Source organism: Streptopelia decaocto (assembly GCF_964273445.1).
Source record: "Streptopelia decaocto genome assembly, chromosome: 9".
In the NCBI taxonomy this organism is placed as follows: domain Eukaryota; kingdom Metazoa; phylum Chordata; class Aves; order Columbiformes; family Columbidae; genus Streptopelia; species Streptopelia decaocto.
The window spans coordinates 11,750,436-11,773,470 of NC_138664.1; the positions used below are offsets into that span (position 1 = coordinate 11,750,436).

The 23,035-nt window shown below is 40.8% G+C and overlaps 2 protein-coding genes across 2 annotated transcripts in view; one reads left to right on the plus strand and one right to left on the minus strand.

Annotated features, from left to right (window-relative positions):
* Positions 1-1,172: 1,172 nt before the first annotated feature.
* AAGAB (alpha and gamma adaptin binding protein) lies at positions 1,173-21,490 on the minus strand. Its single transcript, XM_082060982.1, has 10 exons — positions 21,034-21,490; positions 14,635-14,825; positions 13,599-13,695; positions 12,712-12,801; positions 10,297-10,380; positions 5,701-5,783; positions 4,910-5,003; positions 4,031-4,135; positions 3,469-3,518; positions 1,173-2,984 (listed from the first exon to the last, which is right to left on the minus strand). Exons 1-10 carry the CDS (start codon positions 21,107-21,109, stop codon positions 2,898-2,900), a joined length of 957 nt encoding a protein of 318 aa, XP_081917108.1. The 5' UTR covers positions 21,110-21,490; the 3' UTR covers positions 1,173-2,897.
* Positions 21,106-23,035, plus strand: part of IQCH (IQ motif containing H) — a 66,897-nt gene continuing 64,967 nt past the window's right edge. The window contains 5 exon segments of the mRNA XM_082060981.1: positions 21,106-21,285; positions 21,288-21,349; positions 22,042-22,158; positions 22,493-22,590; positions 22,939-23,032. Coding sequence (XP_081917107.1) covers positions 21,252-21,285; positions 21,288-21,349; positions 22,042-22,158; positions 22,493-22,590; positions 22,939-23,032 — 405 coding nt within the window. The 5' untranslated portion in view covers positions 21,106-21,251.

Consider the following 23,035-nt stretch of genomic DNA (forward strand, 5'->3'; position numbering starts at 1 on the left):
TCCTCCCCAGATGCACCGTTCCATGGCTGCACCATCTTCCTGATGGAAAAGTTTTTCCATCTCTATCTCCCAGGGTGGCGAGTCCCTTGTACGGCCCTGGTGGCCGCAGCGAAGGGGACACTGTGGCTGTGTCCCCACTGCCCTTGTCCTTACTGGGACTGCACCCAGGGGTGACTGGGCTGTGAAATGTCCAGCGCAGCTGCTGGTTCAGTAGAAGGCCGGTCACCAGGTGCCACCCTGGGGGACAGAGATGCATCTGCACTGGCACTGAGCTGGTCCCAGGGCATTCAAATGCTTTTCAAACAGCGGCACTGAGCCAAGGCACACGATGAGCTAATCCTGTGAACTCCCAACGTTCCTAAGGTTTCACTAAAATTCAGATTTTTCTTTTGGTGTTGTTTTTCCTGACAGAGGATTTACGAGACTACTTTTTCCACTCAGTTTTCCAACAATGTGGTAATAAAAGGGTCTCGTCCAGGTTTTGTGCTGGGGTTGCCAGAACTCCAGCGTGATGCAGTAAATCAGCTCTGAGTTGCGAGTTCTGCTGATTATCACCTGAACATATCATTTGTCACAGTTTCCTCATCTGCATTGAAAATGGGAAGCTGAAGCAAAACACAGGTTTGACAATAAATGAGAAGTTTCAAAGCTGGAGCAAAAAAACGCTGGGCAGGTGTAGACTGATGGGGCCCTCAAAGCTGAACTCTCCGCAGTGTGTTTTCAGCAGATCCAGTGACCGTAGCGCTGTGGCCAACACCGGAATGGCCATTTCTAAAGTTCTGTTCAGTTTAAAGGTTTCCCAGCCCTTGGAGTGTTTGCTGTGACCCTTTTAAATGCTCTTTGCTAACACAGACGCAATCACTTTCCTTTGAGTTTTCTTGCAAAGGCCACAGCCAGAAACTTCCACTGAAGCAGCGTCATTTTCCTTCAGAATTTTTCTTAAAATCCCTGTAGATCTGGATGCTCTTGGGACACCTTTACTCAGAAAAGCTGCTACCTCTGCCCACAGCGCCTTAACCAGAGCTGTTCCAGTTCAGCACTGGAGCTCCAGCCCCAGGCAAGCTCAGGCTTCAAACCCGCTGCGAGGACGTAACAGTGAGAGGGGCATTGGTTTGCTGTTGCTCAGCAATGCTGCGGCAGACGAACGGAGGGAAAGACACAACACCTTCAGGTTTCTTTTGCCACTAATGCCTCTTTTATTAGTTTTTGTAACATCTACTTTGTAAAGAAATCCCCTAGCCAAAACTGAAACCTCTTTTCAGAAAACAACCTGACCCACAAAACAAGCTGCCAGCAAAGTAAACTTTGATTTAAAAATAGAATACAATACTCTTTAAGGATCATTAAAACTATTTCCTAGCTATACTTCCTACCTTAATGAATTGTGCTTTTTTTAAAGCAGGGGCTACAAACAAGACACTCATTTACAACAAAAACATACTTGAAAGAGTTCTTAATACATTAGATCTGCTCCAAAATACCTGTGCAAATGTGTTGTCAGCCCTGCGGGACGCCGCGCTCAGGCCTGGCTTCTCCTGTCCCAAACTCCGCGTCCTTCTGCTCCAACCCTGTCCCCACTCTGCGCTTTCAGCCCTGTGCTCATCACCAGCTGCTCCACGAGCTGGATGTCTGTACGTGTAGCCTCATAAAAGGAACATTTCTCTTAAAAAAGGTAGTTTACTATGGTTGGGCCACTGCTCAGTCTTCATATGAGAAATGCTTTTCAAACTACTTAACAAGGCTTCAGTTTTGTTTTTTAAGAGTTGCAAACGCCACAGTTTTTACCCAGGAAATTATTTACAGCGTTCCAAGCAGCCTATTATTTTAGCTTTGCTTAAAAGAAGAGGCAAGGAAGGTCAAGAACCACAGGGAAAACGCTTTCAAAATTTAAAGCTGTCAAATAATTTATGGAAAGTCGCTGTCTCAAGACTCGCAAAATTTACTGACACAAAAACCAGACATTGGGAAAGTTCATTTCAAAAATCTCTAAATAAGATTGCTCACCGTGAAGCAGCAATTTGAGATTTGCACTCTGGTGCCTTCCAAGGAACATACAGGAGCGTAGGTCTGTCAGAAACGCAGCAGGTGCCAGCGTGGGCTTTTAAAACCAGCTTTTCTCTTTAGGTATTTGGGGTGAAATTCACCAGCAGGTCTGTGCATTCTGCTGGGTCCTGGAGAACAAGTACTGCAGGTTTGGGCTGGGAACTTCACCCCTGGAACAGCAGCCAAAAATAAAAATCTGTCTTGCATTTAATCCCAAATTTAATTTCTAATGGAAACCCAGGGAGTGTGGGACAAGCCCTGACCTTCCAGGGAAGGACCACGTACTTACAGCCGCAAACAGAACTCAGAGCCTGGGGGCCGTTTTTAATAATTTTGGCACCCAGCAGGACTAACCTTTCAGCCTTGGCACAGCGTCCCACAACAGGGCACAATTCAGCAACTTTCTCTTCACGGCTCATAGAAATCTGGTTTGTTTTAACTAGTAAGTCAGCTATAAAGCCACATAAACCCATCCAACAGGCCGACATCTACGACGTTGAGTCTGGAACTAAGTAGTCACTTAGCAACCACCAGCCATATGTAGAAAGAGAACTGGTAGTAAATTGGTTTATTTAAACTCAAAAGAGGCAACAATAAAAATGTTAATTTGAAAAATGTAAACTAATTATGATTCCCTCTAAGTGCATGCATCGCCTTCCAGAAATCTCTGGGAGAGAATAAACGAACAGGCAGACACAACCACTCGAACCATTAGGTGTTGTGGAATGTGTTACTTTTTACAGTTATGCGGGGAATCCCTTAACTAAAGAAAGCAACTAAAGCTAAATGGGGCTTTTCGCAATAAACGCTCATTGCAGGCAAATCCTCTTTCAGGATCGCTCTGTCGCTTACAGCTACAGAATTTCGTTTTCTTCATCTGAGGAGAGCCCTTCGATTTCGTCTCTGTCTCCTCCAATTGCCATCCAGAAGGCTTTGGCCACCTAACAATAGGAAAAAAAAAGAGAAAGGGAGAAAAATTCCCCTCAAATGACTGAAGATTTTGCATTTACCATCCAAAAAATAGAAACCGAGCAGTAGCTGAATCTAGTAACCACGTTTCTAGGTCCAATGCTAATCCTCTCTGAAGTTATTTCAACACCACAGAGGCGGTTATTTAGAATTCGGGGAGGCAGGTGTAATAGAAAACTTGTGCTAATTAAGGCACAATTAAATGTTCTGTGAGATGAAGGCTCTTGCAGTGATTTAAGCACAAGCTGGCTGGCACCCTCAGAGACTGCGGGGCCTTCTAAGCTTTTTCTGGTGTTTCAAAATCTCCAGTTCTTGCGAGATACCAGACAGTCTTCCCAATGACTGCGCGGTTTGTTCTTACTCCTCCTAATATAGGAACTCTGCAAGCCAAGTAACTATGGCTTAGAAAGGAAAACCCCATTTTTAATAATTTCAAGGCCAATTTCCAAACCTCACCTTTTCCGCGTGTAGTTTTCTTTGCTCGTGAGGCAACGTTGCGGCTTTATCTGTGGAAAAGAACATGACTTAGGTTGTCAACCTCAAGAGGGAGCAGGGAGCAAAATGCCTGTTGCGTCTGTTTTTAGGGGACTATGAAGAAACAAGTTTAAGATCATAACAAAAAGAATCTTATTTAGTAAGGGCAACTGCAATTCCCAAACACCAGCAAGACGCTGCTGAGCACACTGGATTTCACCTCAAACATTTGTAGCTTTAAGCGACAAGACTGGCACACAGTCGCAGAGCTGAAAAGAAAAAAGGTTTGTTTATAGAAAATGGTGTAGCGTTAGTTCACGGTGGACAAACCCAATGTGACAGCAGCCAGCTGGGCAGCACCTACTTCCTTCAAGAGCACTGTCAAGATGAAGGACAAATTGATGAAAAGATCAGCTACTGATAAAAAACCTCCAATGGGAGAACAGGAATTTGTACAATCTTCCCATCTCCCACCCTGGCTTTCATGGCTTGGAGTGACTAGAAGGGGCGATACAGCTCAGGACTTCTCTCCCTGGTACGTTACCTTTCATTTCTTTCAGCTTTGAAAAGAGCCTTTCGAAGTTCTCCAGGTCGCTGTCTCTCGTGGTCAGGTTGGCTAATTCCTGAATGTCCATATCTAACATGGGATCTGAAATAAATGTGTATAGATTGGTTTAAGGTAAATTCCTCTGTCAGCAGGTATGGAAGCCTTTCTGATAAAAAGAGTATTTTAACATGTGGAAATCGCACTTGCAAATTCCAACCCCACAGGAGAGAAAGAAACATTTAATTTACTGACTGTTCATACAGACGGCTCACGGCACCATTACAGTGGTCGTTAATTTTGATACATTACATTGCAAGAGTGTTTTTGAGTTCAACCAATATTTAAGGTTTCTTGCTTATTATAAAATGATCTGTCTAGGAACAGCCACGGAATAAATGAAAGAGTAATGAGACTATGCTTAGACCACAACTAACAACACCCACCCTTTAGGAGATCTCCACATACAACTTGTAAGAAATTCCCATCTCCTGGAAGGGTGCAAATATCTAAGGACCTATAGCTTAAAACACCTGAACATCTGAGGACTCAGCCCAGCAGAGTGTGGTTCATCTACCTCCTGCTGGGTCACACCATAAGGATTTTTCTCTGCAACCATAAAGCTTGAAACTTGAATCAGAATTTATTCTAAATATACACAATACCCACATCAGATGTGAATGTTTCCAGGTGGTTGTGCTGCAGGGGCTCTGTCCAGTCTGAACGTGGGCCCATTATTTTCAATAAGAACACCCGAAGTCTAAACAATTAGTCTCTACGGGCTCTGGCAAGCGCATTTATGCCACAGTTTTCATGGAGAAGAAGCCAGTGGCCAGGGGTGTCTGCTCCAACAAACCTGCAAGCAGAGAGAGATCTCACCTACGGAGTTGTCGATCTGCAGGTCGTCTGTGCCGGCTGCATCTTCTCTACTGTCTAACTGCGATTCTTCTCTCTCTGCTGCTGATGGATTGGCCTGTCAGGAAACAAATAGATGTTAGAGCATCCAATAACGCACCCAAAAAGCATCATCAGCAAATCAGGTGCTTCCTGGCTTGACTTTAAAAACTTTATCTTAAGCTGTTACTTAGTGCAAAACCTGTGTATTATGAAAACCAGAGGTATTATGAAAAGCCCCTTTTGCAACACTATACATAGGTACCACATGAAGGTTTGTTGTTGTTTTTAAATAACACTATCAAGTTTTTGTTTTGCACAAAGTGCTGCTCTTGGATATTAATGAAAACCGACATACTGAATGGAGCTTTTAATAATCTTTCCTCAGCTCCAGTGGGTTTTCTGGGGTAAAACATTTACACGGTGCTGAAGTCAGTGGAATCAACACCCAACAGCTTTATGCACTGAGCACACAACCAGCCATCGCCAGGTAAAATGAGGAGTTCTGAGGCAATATCCCAAAAACCAGCAAGCTCACAGCCACGAGGTGTCAGCTCCTACCAACAACTGTCTCAGGAGGACTTGTAAGAAAAATGCAGATAGTTTTGCAGACTTCTGAGATGTTTCTTTTAAAATCCGCTCCAGAAGGCTGTGAAGCACCCTTTGAGAATGGAGAAAAAAACCCAAAAGCTCCCACTACACCAAGTGTGACAATAGGAAAGAGCAACAGAAGAAACAGTACGAGCAAAGGACAAGAAATAGGAATTACTGTTTACTTGTGTATTTTGGTTCTCTTCTGACCCGATGCTACAGTTCGCACCTGCTAATGAACTGAGGAGACCAAAGCCCTGGGTCCTGTCTAAAAACAAAACGGCTGTTAGTTTGACAGAAAATGCAATATTTATTGCTCAATATTACCAACAGGGAACAGATGTGTAAGCCACAAGAGACGGGAGCTCTTTTTTCTTCCTATTGGAAGTCACTGCTGTGTTAGGATTTAGTCTGGCAAATTTCTTCTGATGCCAAATGAGGCGGTTTTCAAAATCCAGAAGAGGCATTTGCTGTAAGCGACACTCAGCAGAGCCAGGTTCACCATCCATGGGAAGCAGCTCTGAGTTTGTGGTTAAATACAGGAAATGCATCAAGTCTCTTTGCTTAGACACATATTGTCTAAACAGGTGGAGCACTATGGTAACAGCAAAGGCCAGGTGTAAATATCTAATTCAGAATTCATGGAAAGACCCAGCCATCAAACCCAAGGTCTCTTGGCACTGCCAGGTGCTTTGGGTTTCCACATCTGCTGCCCTGCTGTGTATTTCAGTGGTATCTTAAAATCCAGCCTTTAAAAAAAAAGTTAATTAAAACCTAAAACTAAACAATCATCTAAGATAAAAGATGCAGCACAGTATTTTCAAATTAAACTGTTAGTATTTTTAAACTTCATTTTAAAAAAATTAAAATATATGCATAATAGGAGTTATTCTGAGGCGTTTTGTTTCTAAGCCATGTTTTCAGCTAGCCTTGCATTAAGTACTAAATATTCAGAGTTACACAAGGGACTCGAGAGATTTTTCTGCAAATCTTAGTATTTTAGTCAATTAAAAAATAAATAACGTTAAGTTTTTGTACTACAACTAGCCAGGCAACAATGACTTGTGCCAGAAGAATGATTAATATCACTTAAAAAAAAAAAAAAAAGTGTTCTGAATTATTACACTAATGACTAAGCTCCAGACTCAAATGTTGAGATGATGTAATTCTTATGCACTGTCCAAACTGACTTGCCATTTATACAAAAATCTCATCTTGAAGAGTCGAACATATAACTACAACCATCAGCTCTCTAGAAAACATGTAAACATGCCCCCATTAGTGAATTACTAAGACCTGAGTTCCTGTTTAATACTATGTACTTGGGCTCACATGTCCTGTCCCATTCTCTTCCCCCCTCCTGCTCCCCGAGCAGGTATTTGTTTCAGTTGGCTGTTTTGTCCAGTTTTACTGCTTTAACGGATCACTCACCAAAGGTTTGGGAAGAAGTGAATCAGTCTGGCCAGACAAATCGCCTTAAAAAAGTTCAGTGGCAAGACGTGAAAGGCTGTGAAGTCCGCCAGCTAAATTAACAGGCAATTGAGCGATAAAAGATTGAGACTCACAACCCACAACAGAGGAGCTTCCCTGCGTTTCAGCAGGCTGAGCAAAGAGCTTTTGGAAAACTGTAAAGATGGACATTTAGCCAATTTCTGAGTCAGAATGTACTTGAGAGAGAACATTCCCACATTGGCAGGGAGGTGGATGAAGTGAGCTCATCACGTACCTCTTCCATATCTACAATTACAGCTCATCCCATCCAGAAAAATAACGGTGGCTCCATCCCCACCTCCACACACATGTAACCTCAGCCAGCAGAATCACAAAACGTTGTCCCAGTTAGAACTGGAATCTACAGCAGGGATTGCTGGAAAGCAGCTATTTGTTTCTGGATCTGTGGTTAGGGAGGTGGCAAGACAGAGCACTTGGTTGCAGGCACACCCTTGAAAAAGCCTTCCCATAAACCTTTTTATTGGATGTAAAAGTTATTTCATCTTCTGGGTGCAATTCAGGAAGCGGGTGATGCCTTACACAGTGTTCTTACGGCCTCAAAGCCAAACATTATCTCACTCAACTTATTGTAATAGTTGGTGGCTCTGTTATGATGGTTTTTATACATTCTGACAGGTATTACTCATCAATGGCTGCAGAGCTCTGAGCTTGGGTTCAAAGTTCATCTATGTTCAACCCACTGCAAAATGTTTTCCACCATCTTTATCCATTATTCCTCCATAGTCTGTCTCCAGCTGACCACGTGGTGACCCTGACTTCCACACAAAATTGGAATTAAAAAGTCAAAATTAATGATTTGTTTAAATAACTAGGTTTAAATAGCTCCCCCAATCAGGCTAATTATTTGTAAAGAGAGATGGGTTAATCGCTGGGATCACTCACACATGTTTAAGCAGGAAAACAGATCAGGTGTTTCTTTCAGAGGGCAGGGAGTTGTTTCTCTTCTTGCTGTCCAGGTCAATCATCTTTGCTCCTTAAGGGCCAGCAGTGAACTGCTTTTGTGGGGGGAAGATGTTGGCTGAAGAATTTCTCATGTTTTTCTGCCCAAGAAAACCACCTGAATTCTCATAGTGCACAGAGCTCTGAGGCCTAGACAACCAGCAACTTTGTGCCAACTCCAAAACGCAATTTCCCTCTGGAGACTCTCTGGTAAGACTGCTTGTTTTTCTTCTACGAGAGACAAACTGCTTTATTTACTTGTAAAGCATGTGGTGTTGATGTAAAGATGTTTATCATTTAACTACACCATACTTAACAGCTATTTTTATGAACTGGTATGAAATGAATGTATTTGCATGCTAGAGGAAAAAATTGAAAGGTTGGAAATTTTCTTAATAGGTGCACAAAAAAACTACTTCACAACTTCAGAAGAGTTGTGTTTGGGTTTAAGATAAAACATCTTAAAATAACAGGGGCTTAATACTTGTCCTTGAAAGGTGTCATTCCTCCTCTGTCTGTAAATTTAAATTCTCATACAAACAGCTGAAGTAAGGCAGTGCTGTAACACTGCCTTTAGGAATGGCTACACTTGGCAGTGCTATAAGCTTTTACTTCTACCCAAATATCTTATAGTCCATGAAAAAATCTTCACATGAAGTATGACTGCATATTTTCTAAAGAGCCAGCAGCTATAGGTAGTTTGGTAGAAAAGCTAAAGTTTGATTTACGTGGCAGCCCGTTTCCAGGATCAGGAGGAAGCTGAAAACAAAAGATATGTTACAGGTTGTAAAAAGTTTTATTTTAAGTGCTCAACAATTTCCCTTTGAAGGCACAGTCACGCTGCAACAGCTTCCAAATATAGTTCACTTCCTGAGGGGTTTGTAGTAACATGCATCGATGCTGTGTGGTTTCTGCACTGTGGAGCTAGAAAATGTGGATTTTCAAGGAGTCTGACCTTTACAGAACACACTAATGATGCACAGGAATTTCCACCCATAAAGAACCAAACATGTGACTAAGTTCTGTTCTTCTGTAATGTGGCATCTGTCAAATGCAGGAAATACGGTGTTAAGAAAACCATTTTAGCTCTAGTGAGATACTTTATGCCATCTCAAATGGCTATGTATTTCTCCACAACAGTTACACTAAGTTAGAACCAACTTTAATCTCATTCTGATGTGGTATGAGTAACACTCAAAAGGCTACCTTAAAAAAAATAAACAAAAAAGATTAAAAGATTATCAGTTTCACAGTTCTCATCCAGTAACCATCTTCCAGTTAGAACTAGCAGAAGCCTCTTCACACTTGAAATCATCACACAGTTAAAAGACATAGGGAGGAAGAAGCTGCAACAGTGGAAAATGGAATATGAGGGTGCAGAGAGACATTGGAAGGTTGGTAATGGGTTGAGACTTTGTGAAACAAGAAATGTCAGGCCAAGCACTCCACAAGAGTTTAATCTTCCTACATTTCCTGCACCAGCATGTGTTATCAGAAAGGCCATTAAAGGTTTTCAAGTAAATGGAAGTACCTATGCTTGCAATAACTCTGGGCTAGCCACAGCATTTCCTTTTCTATCAAGTCTAATCCTAAAGTGATGTTTGCAAAATTCTAATGTTTCTTGATAACCAGGTATCTGGGGTTGCCTGTTGTGTTTTTCTCTTTGTTTGTTTGGTTTTGGGGGGTTTGTTGTTGTTGTTGTTATATGTTTGCAAAATAGTCTGTGGTCCATGTACTCAAGTGGGGTTTTCTGTAGGGAAGACAGTCCTTCTTGCAGTGCACTTAAAATGTTCTTCAACAGACATTAGAAATCACTTATTTGCTGAATCTCATCTCTGCATTTGCTGTTCTCATCCCTGCTTCAATTTTTTTTTTTTCAAAAAACTAAAACGAATTTGGAATTTAACATTTCTTCTACACTAAACCATGTATCAGTTTCTAGATCAACCTGATAACAACTAGCTGTTTGCTGCTAGAGCTTGGTGGAACAAGGTTTTATTTTTCTTTGAAGTTTGAAGAGTTAGTGGAAGATTTAATTCAAATTCCTGGTAGACAGCAAGTTAAAAGTACAGAGGGAACAGGAACAGATGCTGAAACAGGAATAAATCTCACCCATTTCCTGTAAGTTTCTCTGTGCATCAAGGAACAAAGAATGCAATACCTGGAACTCTACTATTCTATCTAAAAGGCTGACGAGTGCTCTATTCTCCAGCTGCTGAGGCAGTGGCAGTACCACTGTAGCTGCTCAGTTTAAACTTTTGCTAAAAATATGAAGCCCTCCAGGCCTTGCATTCTCCAGAATTCATGTAAGAGGAATCTGTGTTACCTACCGCTCTTCATGACTACGTTGGACCACACGTTGGCATTTAAGGCTTGTACAATTCGTTTCACTCCAGTGGACTCTGGAAAATCATCTAAAACAAAAGACAAAGACATTTCACTCCTAACAACTAGACCACAAACCATTACATGCCTGAAAGTAAGAAGATGCGTGTGTGAATGCTTGTCCTATCTTATCGCGATATAAATTACTACTTTCGTTCAGAAACACGATTTCTTGCCTTTGCTTCACGAGAGGCCAAACAAAACTAAATTCATACCTAACTTCGTAGTCTACGCTTCCAGGTATCATGAATTGTGAGCTCTCAGCCCTTTGTAGAGAAATCTAAATTCTGAGTGGGGTTTTGTTAAATATTTAGCATGAGGCCTACATTGTTAAATAACATACAGTACTAATAGGCAATTTTTAAGTTGCTGTTAAAAGTAAGGCATCTTTTACCCCAAGGTCTTTTAGAATGCTGTATGACTTCAAAAGGGGGTGTTAAAAATACTTTTCCATTCTTTAGAAAGTAAAGAACTTCGGACAACCATTTAAAAAAGGTGTGATGCTTGTTAAAAATTAAAATGATCACTGTAAAGCTATGTCCACAATATCTAACTCCAATTGTTCCAGTAATCCTGTGAATTACAGTAACTTGAAAGACTAGGAAAAGCATTATTTGGACTTCAACGCATTTACTGAATAGATCTGTCACCACTCTGTATAAAGTCAGTTTTCCCATTTCCTTAGTTTAGTCAGCTTCCCATGTTTGTGCAGGTCTCACAAAGTGATAGGGAAAAATAAAGAAAATAATCAACCGTTTGGATACGACAATGCGATTGCTTAAAAATCAAACTCATCTAGGATGACTCAGGGACAGGTGCAGTAATTGGAAGTGCCTTTAAAAAAAAATTTAAAGCTGTCTATGACCCCTTTGATCAAATATGTTGCCCTCTATGACACTGCTGTTTGGTTTTGTCTCAGTTTAGAGTTCTTAGCCTTACTGCACAAACTGTGTAGTCGTAGCAAGAGCTCCAGTTCATTTGTGATGAGCTGCCAGAAAGTGATAATTTTTAAGCAGATACTGGCCCAGTATGTTTACTGTATCAATTTTATCTTTTGTAATTCACACAGCATGTTTACAGGCTAAATAAGTTACTCACTAGAACACATTTCCTCCTATGCATGAGTCACAGTGAATCAACTATCATATTAAAAAACCTAGGAAAGAACACAGATCTTCATACTCCAAAGATTAACATCCTGAGTTATTATTATTCCCATTACTTATATTCTTTAAATAGTAAAGAGCTCGCTCTTTACAACAATTATCCAATAAAAAAATAACTTGATTTAATGTTACTAGTATTTCCTTTTAAAGCACTTCATAGGACAACTTTAGTCTAAGGGGTATCCACTTCTGATTTTTCTGGTTTCTACAAATCAGAAATATGTGTATCCCTCTCTGACTAACAAAGTACCAAAAAGCAATTCACCTTTAAAGACATGGCGGGGGAAGAAGTGGTGGTTTTAGCTACTCAAGATACAACTCTTATCTAGGCCCTTAAAGGGGGAAGGGGTGGGACTTGAGTTCTAGCTTAGGACTTTAGACTAAATTATTTTTGGTGACAGCTACATATTTGGTGAACCTGAAATAGAGCAAATGTCAGTGACTAATTCCACCAGCCTGGAAATGGAGTCAGTTGCCTCATTTTGGCTCTGCAGAGGAAAGATGTAAACACTTTTTTGTATCGCTGAAATGAGAAGATAAGGCTGATGCTGATAAGGCTGTCAGGAAGTGCACAGTCACTTTTCAAGAGTGGAACATCACATATCACACTTCTGACTTTGCCTGATGGGTTTTCTCAAGTTATAAACACATGGTCAGCCAGTGATTTTGAAACTGGTTTATTTCCTGTGTAGCAGTACGTGATATTCTGAAATGTTTTTAACAATCTCCCCTTTTCAGCCTATCATGTCACCATATGAATAATGTCGTTCTTTTCTTGGTATGTACAATGGGTTTTAAAAGTCTTTTTAAAAAAAGATGTTTTATTGCCCTTGTGCATCTCTCTGATTCTTTGCGTGTTTTTTTTTTTTTTTTTTTTTTTTTTTGCAAAGTAGAATATAAATGCTTCTAATCTATCAATACAGTCCTAGGATTAGTGCCAGAAAAAGCAGCAGATATTATTTTTATGTAGGTGCTATATAAACAGCAGCTGTATTTGGGAGGAGACAAACAGAATTTCTTGCAGGAAATGACCTCCTCCTCCTGACCTTTTACAGCTGAGACTAAGCCTCCCCAACTGGGAGCATTCCATGCTGTAATCATGTAGCACATCAAGTTATACCCCTTGCAATTGACTAGAAGGTATTTTGGTGTGCTCTTGCATTCCCAAAATTAAAACAGTAGTAGCAGTCCTACCATCTTCATCAGGCAGTTCCTCAGGGCTGAGTTCTACCAGTTCGAAGCCATGTTTGATGCACCATTCTTGAGCTTTCTGTCTGTTAACACCTACAGTTGGGAAACAAAAACTTGTACTGAACATACACATCTGACACTAATATCAGTAGTTGAATCTTAAGCTACATTCTATTTCCTCAAAGTTGTCTGTTTATTCTGGATTGCATGGGGGAAAAAATATATAGTACCTGGCATGGATTTTCCCTTCACTTTGAATCCGATCCCCAAAACTCCAGTTAAACTCCTCCTTTGAATTGTTTTTGGTTTTGTTTTCAAATACCACAAAATCAAATGGCTCTGCAGTGGGTACTCAAAGGGAAATGTAAGTGAAGTGCCACAGTGAATGAAGACTTCTGTTAACTCCAGGTTTGAATCGAAATTAAGTTACAGGGTCACCTCTGCACCCTACAGCTTGCTGTGGTGTTGCATATGCTACTCTAGAACCAAAGCAAACATGTGCCTTTAATGTCCAAATGGTCAAAAAAGATGAACGTAGTTTCCACTGTAATTAAGCAACCAGGAGTAATCATCATTCTTCACCAGAGAGGATTATGCATATCCAGAAATATTAATACCTTTTAATTACTTTACAGTGCACACTGGTACACTAGGAAGGGGATACACAGGGTTCATTTTAAGCAAGCTTGTAAAATTCTGATTCAGTTTTAACCACAACTAGCTTAAGACTCTTCTGTTCCTGGTTGCAGGAGTGACCTGGCTCTTCTCAATTAAATCTCGAAGTCGGTCTAACAGAAATATTTTAAGAAACAATTGCGTTAACTAGAAAATAAATTATCAGGCAAGGTTAGTAAGTCTAAGTCAGGGTGAAACTTCTTTAGGTTTCATACCATTTTCAGATACTCTGTTACAAACCAGGATCATGACTTCTGGTAACCACTCTTCCATCAGGGGAAGCCATTCGGAGACACTATCAAGTCCAGATTTCTAAAGGGGGGGAAAAAAAAAGGTCTTTGAGATACATCCTCAAATACTTGAGTTTTAAAATCATTACTAGTATTAGAATAGAAGCAATGAAATTCGGAAATATACTAGGTTGCATATCAAGTATGTTTAAAACATTTGTGTTCTAATCAGAGGAGCTGATTTATACACAACTTCCTTCTGATTCTTGACTTATTTTACAGATGAGTTAATCCTATTGCCTTGGACCTCCCTTTCATGTTTAATATCAATTATGCAATCTTAGTGTAGACTAGGAAACATTTTTGCTTAAGGCTAATCCTAAGTATTTAATTTTAAGAATATCTTGGGTTTTAAGGGTAGCTATGCCATCATCTACATTAAAGTGGATGTTATGGGGGCTGGTGAACTACTCCCCTTGCTCTAGTTTATTCTGAGACAGCCCTGAGATGTCTGGTAAAAGGTAACTTTGCCAAATGTGTAGTATGTACCCTTTCCCTCCTGTGGTATAAAAACAGCTCCTTATTTAGAGTACTTTTTTGTTTCAGAATCTCTCTGGCTTTTGCTGAAGCACTGTTTTCACTGCTGCCAGATTAGTAGAAACAATTTTGGGTAACATGATAGCACTGAATCTTAGGTTTAGCTTCCTCACTCTTAGCTTTCCTGAAGCAGCCTTTCTAAATGACTATCAGCCAGGAGTGAAGCTGGAGGAGGATTTGCCTAAATTAGTGGCATTTTTGCATCCTGAAAACCTCTCTTCCAGCTGGAGTATAATAGTAAAAGGGAAGGAAACTGCTGTCGTGGTCAGCAGGTATAATTTAACATTGATTTACTAACAATTAACAGAACAGCCTAAAAGGAATGGATGGCACAAGACGAGGAAAATATAATTTGCGGTTATCACTGTGATAAGGCAACTATATCATACAGACAAAGCAACATAATGAAGCAGAAGAGTCTTACTATTGTGCTGTCGAAGTACACAACAAATGCTTGCACGGATTCAGCAATATCTGCAGTAACAAGAAATGCGTTTGGTACTACACAGAGGTGAATATCTGCAGAGTAATATTTATTATCTATTGTCCAGGGGTAGAAATTCACTTTTCCACTTGTAATTGCACCCGCAGCAAGGTCATCTTTTCCTGTGATACCTGTATAAAAGAAAAAGAAAGAGGCAGATGATAAAACAAGCATGAAGAAAATAATTTGTCTAGAGAAGCTTGGTACAGTACCAATATAGGGCCATCTTTATTTACTATAATAAAACATATATTAAGATCTTCAGAAATTTGAACTCAATTTGTTACTCTGTCCTAGAGTTTACTTAGCTTTTAAAAGAGTTTATTACTGAGCTTTAGAAATAAAATATGGTAGGAGAGCTCTTCAAAAAGCAAGTCTTTTTTTCCTGGAAATGCCTTTAAAAGTGTCAGCCTCAAACTCACTACCTGTAAACAGGATGTATGGAGAGAATACCTTGACTTTATTACAGCAGCAACAAACCCTGCTTGTTCACTCAGATGTAAAGAACCGTTTGACTGTGACCAAAACCTGAAGGTAACTAATGAGAAAATAAACCAAGTTACTACAATTCCGTTGTAATTCCCATTAAATTCCACGTAGGAGTTCGACAATTAAAATCCACGTCCGTGCTTTGATAATGTGATGTTGAATGCGAGTGTGCACTCTGAAGGGCAGCAATGTGGCAGCCACCCGCTGGAGCTGAATTATGGTTAGAGCAGAGCAGAGGATCCATCTGTATTTAAAATACCTCGCTGGAACGGGCAGAATATCTTGGTCAAGCTGGACAAACCTATGGATGCTTTAAAACACAGGTCAATTTTATATAAAAATAACTGAGCCCTCTAAAATCTCTTTGGGTATATGAAGAGTTAAAAAAGAAAAAGTATATGGATTTTCTAAAATCTTAAGGGTCTTATCTTAAAGGTACTGAGACAGTTCCTGGTGATGCTAGAATAGGCTGCTCCCCAAATAGTCTGGACATGAATTTGAAATTCTGTGTATCTTATCAAAAAAAAGGCAGGAAAAACTTTCTGTCAAGGTTGCCATAGAAAGGTTCAATTATGATTTTTTTTTTTTTTTTTTTTTTTTGTAACTAACTGCAAACTCTGAGAAATCTAACTGGTGAATAAGCGGGATGCACAAGGCTGCACAAAGCCACCCAAGCAAGAAGACAAAAGGAAAGAACTTCTTACAAAAGATTTCCAAAAGCTGATATGAAAAAACTTTCACATTTGCTTTGTAAGTCGTTTTGTTTTGGTTTTTTTTCCTCTACAAAAGGCTCCATGGACAAATTTAGGCCTTAAAGTGCTGCTAGAAGAATTAGGACACATCCCATTTCCTGCTACATGCTACAGGTCCTGTATTTTAAGGAGCCTCTTTCATCCCTTTGTGCTTCCGATTACCCATCATTCATCCCAAGAGATTTTGCCGATCCCCTGTGAAATTTCTCTCCCAGTAAAAATGGATATTGCGCACTAAACTCAAGGGACTGCAGGAACTTTCGGAAAGGATTCAGACTTGTTATGGCTCAGGGTTGTAACAAATTACCACAAAACAGCCTGATTACTCATGGCAGGAAACTAAACGCAGTTTAGGTATCTTGTTAATAGTTCTCTTCCACAAAAGTCACTCAGACAAATTAGATTTTGGCCTTTCGAGTAAACAAGCAGAAACTACAAAAGAAATAGAGCCTGCAACTCAAGTTGTCAAGGATATATTCCATGTTGGAACTAGTTTTAAGGATTACATTTGCCACCTCTGGATTCTAGAAATTTCTTTCCAAGATAGCCTGTATTTTAATGAGATGTAAATTCAGCCAGAATAGTTCATATCTAATTTAGAGAGTATCCATTGGAATAAACCCCATTAAGTTTTATTTGGATACAGAATAAACTAATTGAAAAATAATATGGCAAAAGGAGGTGGCTTGTCAAACTAATCTCCAGTGACTTACTCATTTTTTAAACTCCTCAGTCATTCAAAGTGTCAGTGGTTTGCCATCCAAAGGGCCTGGAAAACCAACTGAGTCACACTCTGACCACAACAGTAGGCAGGACCTACTGGGCTGACTTAATGAGCACAAGTGGCTCATTTGGATGACAGGAATGCAAACAGACTCCAAATGCACCACCATTAAAAACACACACAGAAAAAGTTCATGCCACAAAAGAACGGTGCTTAGCGACATTCAAAAACAGGATTTAGAGTTCAGGGTCCTTTAAGAAATACGGCAATTACTAATGCTGGACACATCTTACTGAAATAACTTTTACAGTCTTACCAATAACTGCTGAATACTCATTAAGATATAATGTATTTCAGCATCCCGTGCGTCTTTAGAACTTTGTAGCAATAGAAGCTTCCCCTACAGTGAATTATTTGAGGCCAAGGGCCAAACAGACCATTTCTAAGCTGGCTGTGGTATCATCCTGGGGTCGTTACCTCCTGCATATGTTGGCACCACTCACCTCTGCAACTTTCTGCACTAAAGCTGACCTACAATGAGATCACATTTGGCCTCAGACGATTCTCCTCCTCCAGTTTAGCCCAGTTCATGGCTCACTTTGCCTGTTTTCTATCAGAAGACTATTTAAGAACACAACAGCAACTGACACAGGAGATCAGTTCGTGGCTCAGTCCAGTAACCGATAGTGGCAGGTGTCATATGGCTCGATGAACTTCCAAATTTCTGCAAAATGTCTCCAGAGGAGAAGTTATTTTACTTCCAGGCAGTCAGTTACCAGCTGATATTTTTCAGCAGGCTCATTAGTTGTGTCCCTTCTTCAATTACAAATATCTATGATTTTTAATGAAGTGGGCAAAATTCCGACCAATAATTCTGGAAATTAATTTCAGCTATTTACATGAATGCTCATTTTACTGACTTAAACTTGTTGATTTTAAATTTTGTGAGTTTGCATATAGACAAGATAAATCAAACAATGGTTCAGATGACAAGAGGACATTGCAAAATTGTAAAATCTAACATAATGCCCTTTTTGTAACGGAGGCTTTGTAAGTATTCTCTCAGTGGAAGGTAGCATCTGCTTTTGAAAAAGGAAAACTGGAGACCAGGAATAACTTTTCAGAAAAACAGCTGAATAATAATCAAAGAACGAGATGCAGATATCTTGCCTCTTCCAGCCATGTTCTCTGTTCTCTAATACTCAACTGATATTTAAGCACTTCTACTATATTGTGTGTTCAAGAGTAATGTGTTTTCAGAATCATTACAACTCCTCTTTGCAGTTTGGTTGTGTGGGTTTTTTTTTTTCCTAAGGGGTGAAGGTATTTATCTCTCTTCCTAGTGTTTTTTCAGATTGAGTACATGCTATAAGAACATAATTCAGTTTTCTACAATGCCATCTGTGATCACAAATCGTTGTAGTTGGTAGGTGCACCATGTAGTTCCCACATTCTGGGCCTTGAGAGCCACCTGGTGGAAAACACCATAAAAAATACTCCTGCAAATTGCACAAGGAGTAAAGAAAGCCCAGAAATATGCATTTGGTGTAGATATTTTGTTGTGGGGGAGGAGTGGTAAACAGTGAAAAAGAGGAGGAAAAAAAAAAATCACAACAGACAGTATGTATCTGGCCAGCATTTTAAAAAATTAAAACAAACTTATTTGCTCTTTTAATTTGTGATAAATTCATCTAAGAGAAGAGCCAATTCTACTCTGTGCATTTTAAACAGCTTCATTTTGCCACAGTATCTAATGAAATAAAGAACTCAGGGTATCCCACAGAAACCTGAAAGACTAAAAAATATCAAGCAAATGTACCAAAATATTTTCCTTATCCTCAAGCCATTTCCTACTTAATGAGAAGAAAACACTGGAAAACGCCTTGTAATTAGCCTGGAAAGTTCTGGCAGGCAGCAGGAGAAATCAGTTCTTCTACACCTCCTCACAGTGAAGATTCTACGCAGCTTCTTTCTACTTCAAAACAGATTTTCCTAGAAGGAGTACATACCGGGGAAATCCAGAAGCACAGCAGCAAAAGCAGGGCTAACACTGTTATCAGGCTTTTTTTTTTCATGTTTTTCTTATAGGCTCAAAACCCAACTGCTACATAGATCCTACCAAACAACACAGTATTTAACATATTGTGCCATAATATATCTCAAACACTGTACTGCCTCTCGGGAGCTCATATAATGGTCTTCTTGAACGAAACCATTATTAAATAATTATTTAACCTGGTATGACACTTGAATGCTGTAAAAACACAAGTTTTGAGAATTGCACCAGCATTTTGTTTAAACTCCCCAAAACCCCTTCAGCGCAGTGTACTTTGGCCTTGTCCTTGAATGTTTTATGATGTTTGTTCTGGGTATGCTCCTGGATTTGATGTAATTTCACTTGTTAGACAAAGCAGGAACTTAAAATTCTCACAGTATTTATTTCAGTAAAGGATCATCTTTCTTTCAGGAAGATTTTAATGTCTTTTGTGAAACAACTCAACAAGAAGACACAAAGATTATCTTTAAGACTCCTGTTTTGGTACTGGAAAACAGTGGAAGCCTGGACATGTCAAAGTGAGTACCATTTAAAAAAAAAAATCTGAAGTTTTAAGACTTTCTCAGCTTAAATAACATTCCAATGAAGCTTTTTGCTCCCCTTTTTTACTTGTTTACTTGTTTAATTTCACTATGAGAAATAATCAAAGGGAAGCTGCAGGAACCTTGAATAATTCCTTCCAATTTCATAGAATCACAGAAAGGTTTGGGTTGGAAGGGGCCTTACAGATCATCTAGTCCCAACCCCCTGTCATGGGCAGGGACACCTTCCACCAGACCAGGTTGCTCAGAGCCCTGTCCAACCAGGCCTTGCTTATACCTTCACTCAAACTAAGAACAAGATTTTACAGAAACATATTATGCTTTGGTATGAAATCTCCTTAAATAATTCCGTATCAATGCAGCTGCTTTGACAGAGCCATCTTTGACTGCAGACTTTGTGCTGTAATTCTTGTTCCACAATGTGGTTTAATGAGATGGAGGGAACCGGTCCCAGGGGGCAGCCCTGTGCTTTATCAGGCTTCTAAGGAAGATCTCTCCAAAACTGCCAAAAACACAAAAAAGTGGTTGGGGCTGTTGGTAAGTGATACATCTTAGTACATACATCAAACTGTTCATACCAGTTCCCTAAAAAACAAAGCTGTACTAACAGGCTGCAATGGTAAACCCATCAATATCTAAACAGCTTCTTCCTGGAATTCCCCTGATTTCAAAATTACTAACAAATCCACCAAAGTCTTCTCTACTATCAGGCCTTATTTTCATGTTCCCTTTTTCAGGCCATAAAGAGGGGAAGTGTGTTCCAAGAAAACCACTTCCTATGGAATGATTTCTATGTATGTGATAGAGTAAGTGTAATCTACAATTCTGACAAGTGCTGAAAAAAATAACTCCTTTAGCTTTCCCTTTTTGGTGCTTCTGCCTTGGGCCAACAAATGGTCTAATGCATGAAAGCAAGCTGAAGCAAAGCAAGAGCGGAGACCAACCAGGAATTTTAGAAATTCTACCATCCTTGAGGTTCAATGAAAAGATGAAACCAGAGGGACAGTACTTAGTCTGCTTTTGTTTTCCCCTTGCGAATATTCCTAAGCCACTCTGGTTGCTTCAGTTTGTCCCCCTCGTGTTCTAGAGGCCGCCTGGGCCACTGACATGTCCTGGTGAAACAAAATCGTTTTTGTACCGGATGTGTGAATAACCAGAACACTCAGCATCGGTGAAGCTTATGATCTCATGAATATGGTTTTCATTTGTTGTTGAAGAAAGTGTTATTTCTTCTACACTGGACACTTTAGAGATTCAGCTGGTCAGGGTATTGGGCCAGCTTGCCTAGACTATGCTTTGCCAAGAAAGTTTGGACTAGATGATCCCTGTGGTCCCAACCTGGTATTCTATGATTTTGTTTTAGTCAGCCTCAAGGCAATTCTTGAGTGATTTAGTCCGGGTATAACTTACAACAGTTTATTCACACCTAAGATAGGGCCAGTGGGTAACAACAGGTTCGGTTTCCTTGTTTCCCTGTCGGCTATGGTGGTGATACCGCCTGCTCCTTGGTGTCAAAGGGCACAAAACACAATCTGCGGGTCTACGACGCCTCTCTTCAATAGCTTATTTCTTTAAAGCAATCAGGAGGCCCCTGACGCTCTCAAGGGTAGATGGTTAAACACCACAGGCCCGGGGCAGGCAGGGGCCCTGTCAGGGACCGGTGCGTGAGGGGAGAGGAGCCGCCCCCTGAGGGCCCGGGCTGAGGGTGAGGAGCTGCCGGGCCCGAGGCCCACAGCTGCGGGCAGGCCAGGCCGAGGCCCCGCGGCGGCGACTCACGTTTGACGAGCTCCTCGGCGTTGAAGCCGCCGGCGCAGCTGGTGACCAGCGCGAAGGGCCCCGCCGCCGCCGCCATGGCGCCCGCCGCCGCGCCCCTTCCGGCCCCGCCGCTACCACCCGGCCGCGGGGAGGGAAGAGGCGGTGAGCGGGCGAGTCCTACAAGGGGAAGAGTGGGCTCAGCCCCTGTTTGACGTGCCCTCCCCCCCGCGGCGAGGCGGATGGTGCGGTCCGGCTCGCGCGTCCCGTTGCCAGGGCGAGGGCGGCAGCCGCCATGGCCGCGTTCGCGGGGCGGGAGGCGGGAGCCGGCCCGGTGCAGGTGGGTCCGGGCAGCGCCCAGCCGGCCCCGTCCTTCCCCAGCAGCCGCGACGATGAGCCCGCGGCAGAGCCCTTCTCCTTGGGGAGGGCGCCTCTCCCCTGGGCTGAGGCGCGGGCGGCGCGGCCTGTGAAGCTGCCGCTGCTGAGGGGACTGGCGGGCTCAGCCCCGCGTGAGGGAGCGGCCGCGGCGATGCCTGCGAATTTTGGATAAGGGCTTGGGCTTCAGAAATGTGATAATACTTAGCATCGTGCGACCTTGAGCTTTTTTGGCTAACACACTTTAAATATACGTTTTTGACCTGAGTTGACGTGATCCCCTCACAGGCTGCCTCTACTTTTCAGACCCTCACTAATGCTTTCGAGATTTCTGTAGAGTTCAGGCATCTGCACCAAGAGAGATGTTTGAAATGTATAAGGAAACATCGTTCCTTGGCAAAGGACATCAGTCCCGAAGTTTATTGCCATTGTTTTGTGAGATTTGTTCTAAAATTAAGAGTTTTTTCAGGCTTTCTGCAATCTATGGCTTTAAAACCGTTTGATTTTTATTCCCTTATTTGACGAAGTACAGAAGTATGGGAAATCATGCATATTTTTTCTTGTATTTAGGAAGCATTTAATTTGGATCAAATCCTGCTGCATAATCCCACGTGTTTTAGTTATGGGTATGATGTTTTGTCATAACTTGCTTTTTAGGTTCACGAAGACCTTCACAAGCTTGAAGTGAAAAATATCAACTTGGAAAGAAATGTAGAAGCTGTGGATATTAGTGACCTCGGAACAGTAACTGAGAGAACTGAACTTGGGCTGAGAGTAAGTAAAATAGAGCAGATCCAGAAGATGATTCAGGTTTTGCCATCTCTGTCGGTAATTTGTTAGAGTACATGAGGCCATGTATTTGTCATTCTGCGAGATCCCTTCCTGATTACCAATGATGGGATTTACCTGACAACACGATTCAGAATGACAGTTTCCTTTCGGGTCATCAGAATTAACTGATCTTGTGCCCATTAGCCAGAATCTGCTTTAGTCCAACAGAAGCACAAAGCCTATCAACTTTTCAGTCAACTGAAGATCTGGATTGCTAAATTAATGGAGTTAAATAGATTAAACAAGTTGTCTAAACATTATTTTTTATCTCTAACAGAAATACACAGAAAATTATTTAAATACTACAAACAGACAAGTGTTAACTATTTCTTCTACTGATAATAAAGAAGTACATTTAAAAGAGACCCCTAAATGGTAAGTGAAACAGCTGTTTTATTGCAGAGACAAATGTAAGCAGCAAGACAGAAAACCTGTGGTATCAGAATCCTGTAAAGCAAATGGGCCAGATGAGGTTATTTTGGTCATTTGCTGTTTTGCTTTAATTTTAAGTTAAATAAAATACAAAAGTAAATGCAGTTCTAAGTAGCTACTACAACCTTCTGCTAACTCTTGTGATTTTTTTTTTTTTTCCACTAAATGCAAATTTAAATAGAAATGCAGTCTTTTGAATTCAACCAGATGGAAGCAGTATGGGTTTAATAGGTAAAACCAAAGGAATTTTAGAAAACCTCACTTTTTTTTTTTTTTTCCTTTCTAAATCAGGGGCCTTCATTTTGGTGCTTCTCAGAAACAGCTTATTCTACCACGAGTACCTGTTGAGCCCGTGACTGCATTACGCGTTTCTCAAGGTTCACAGGTC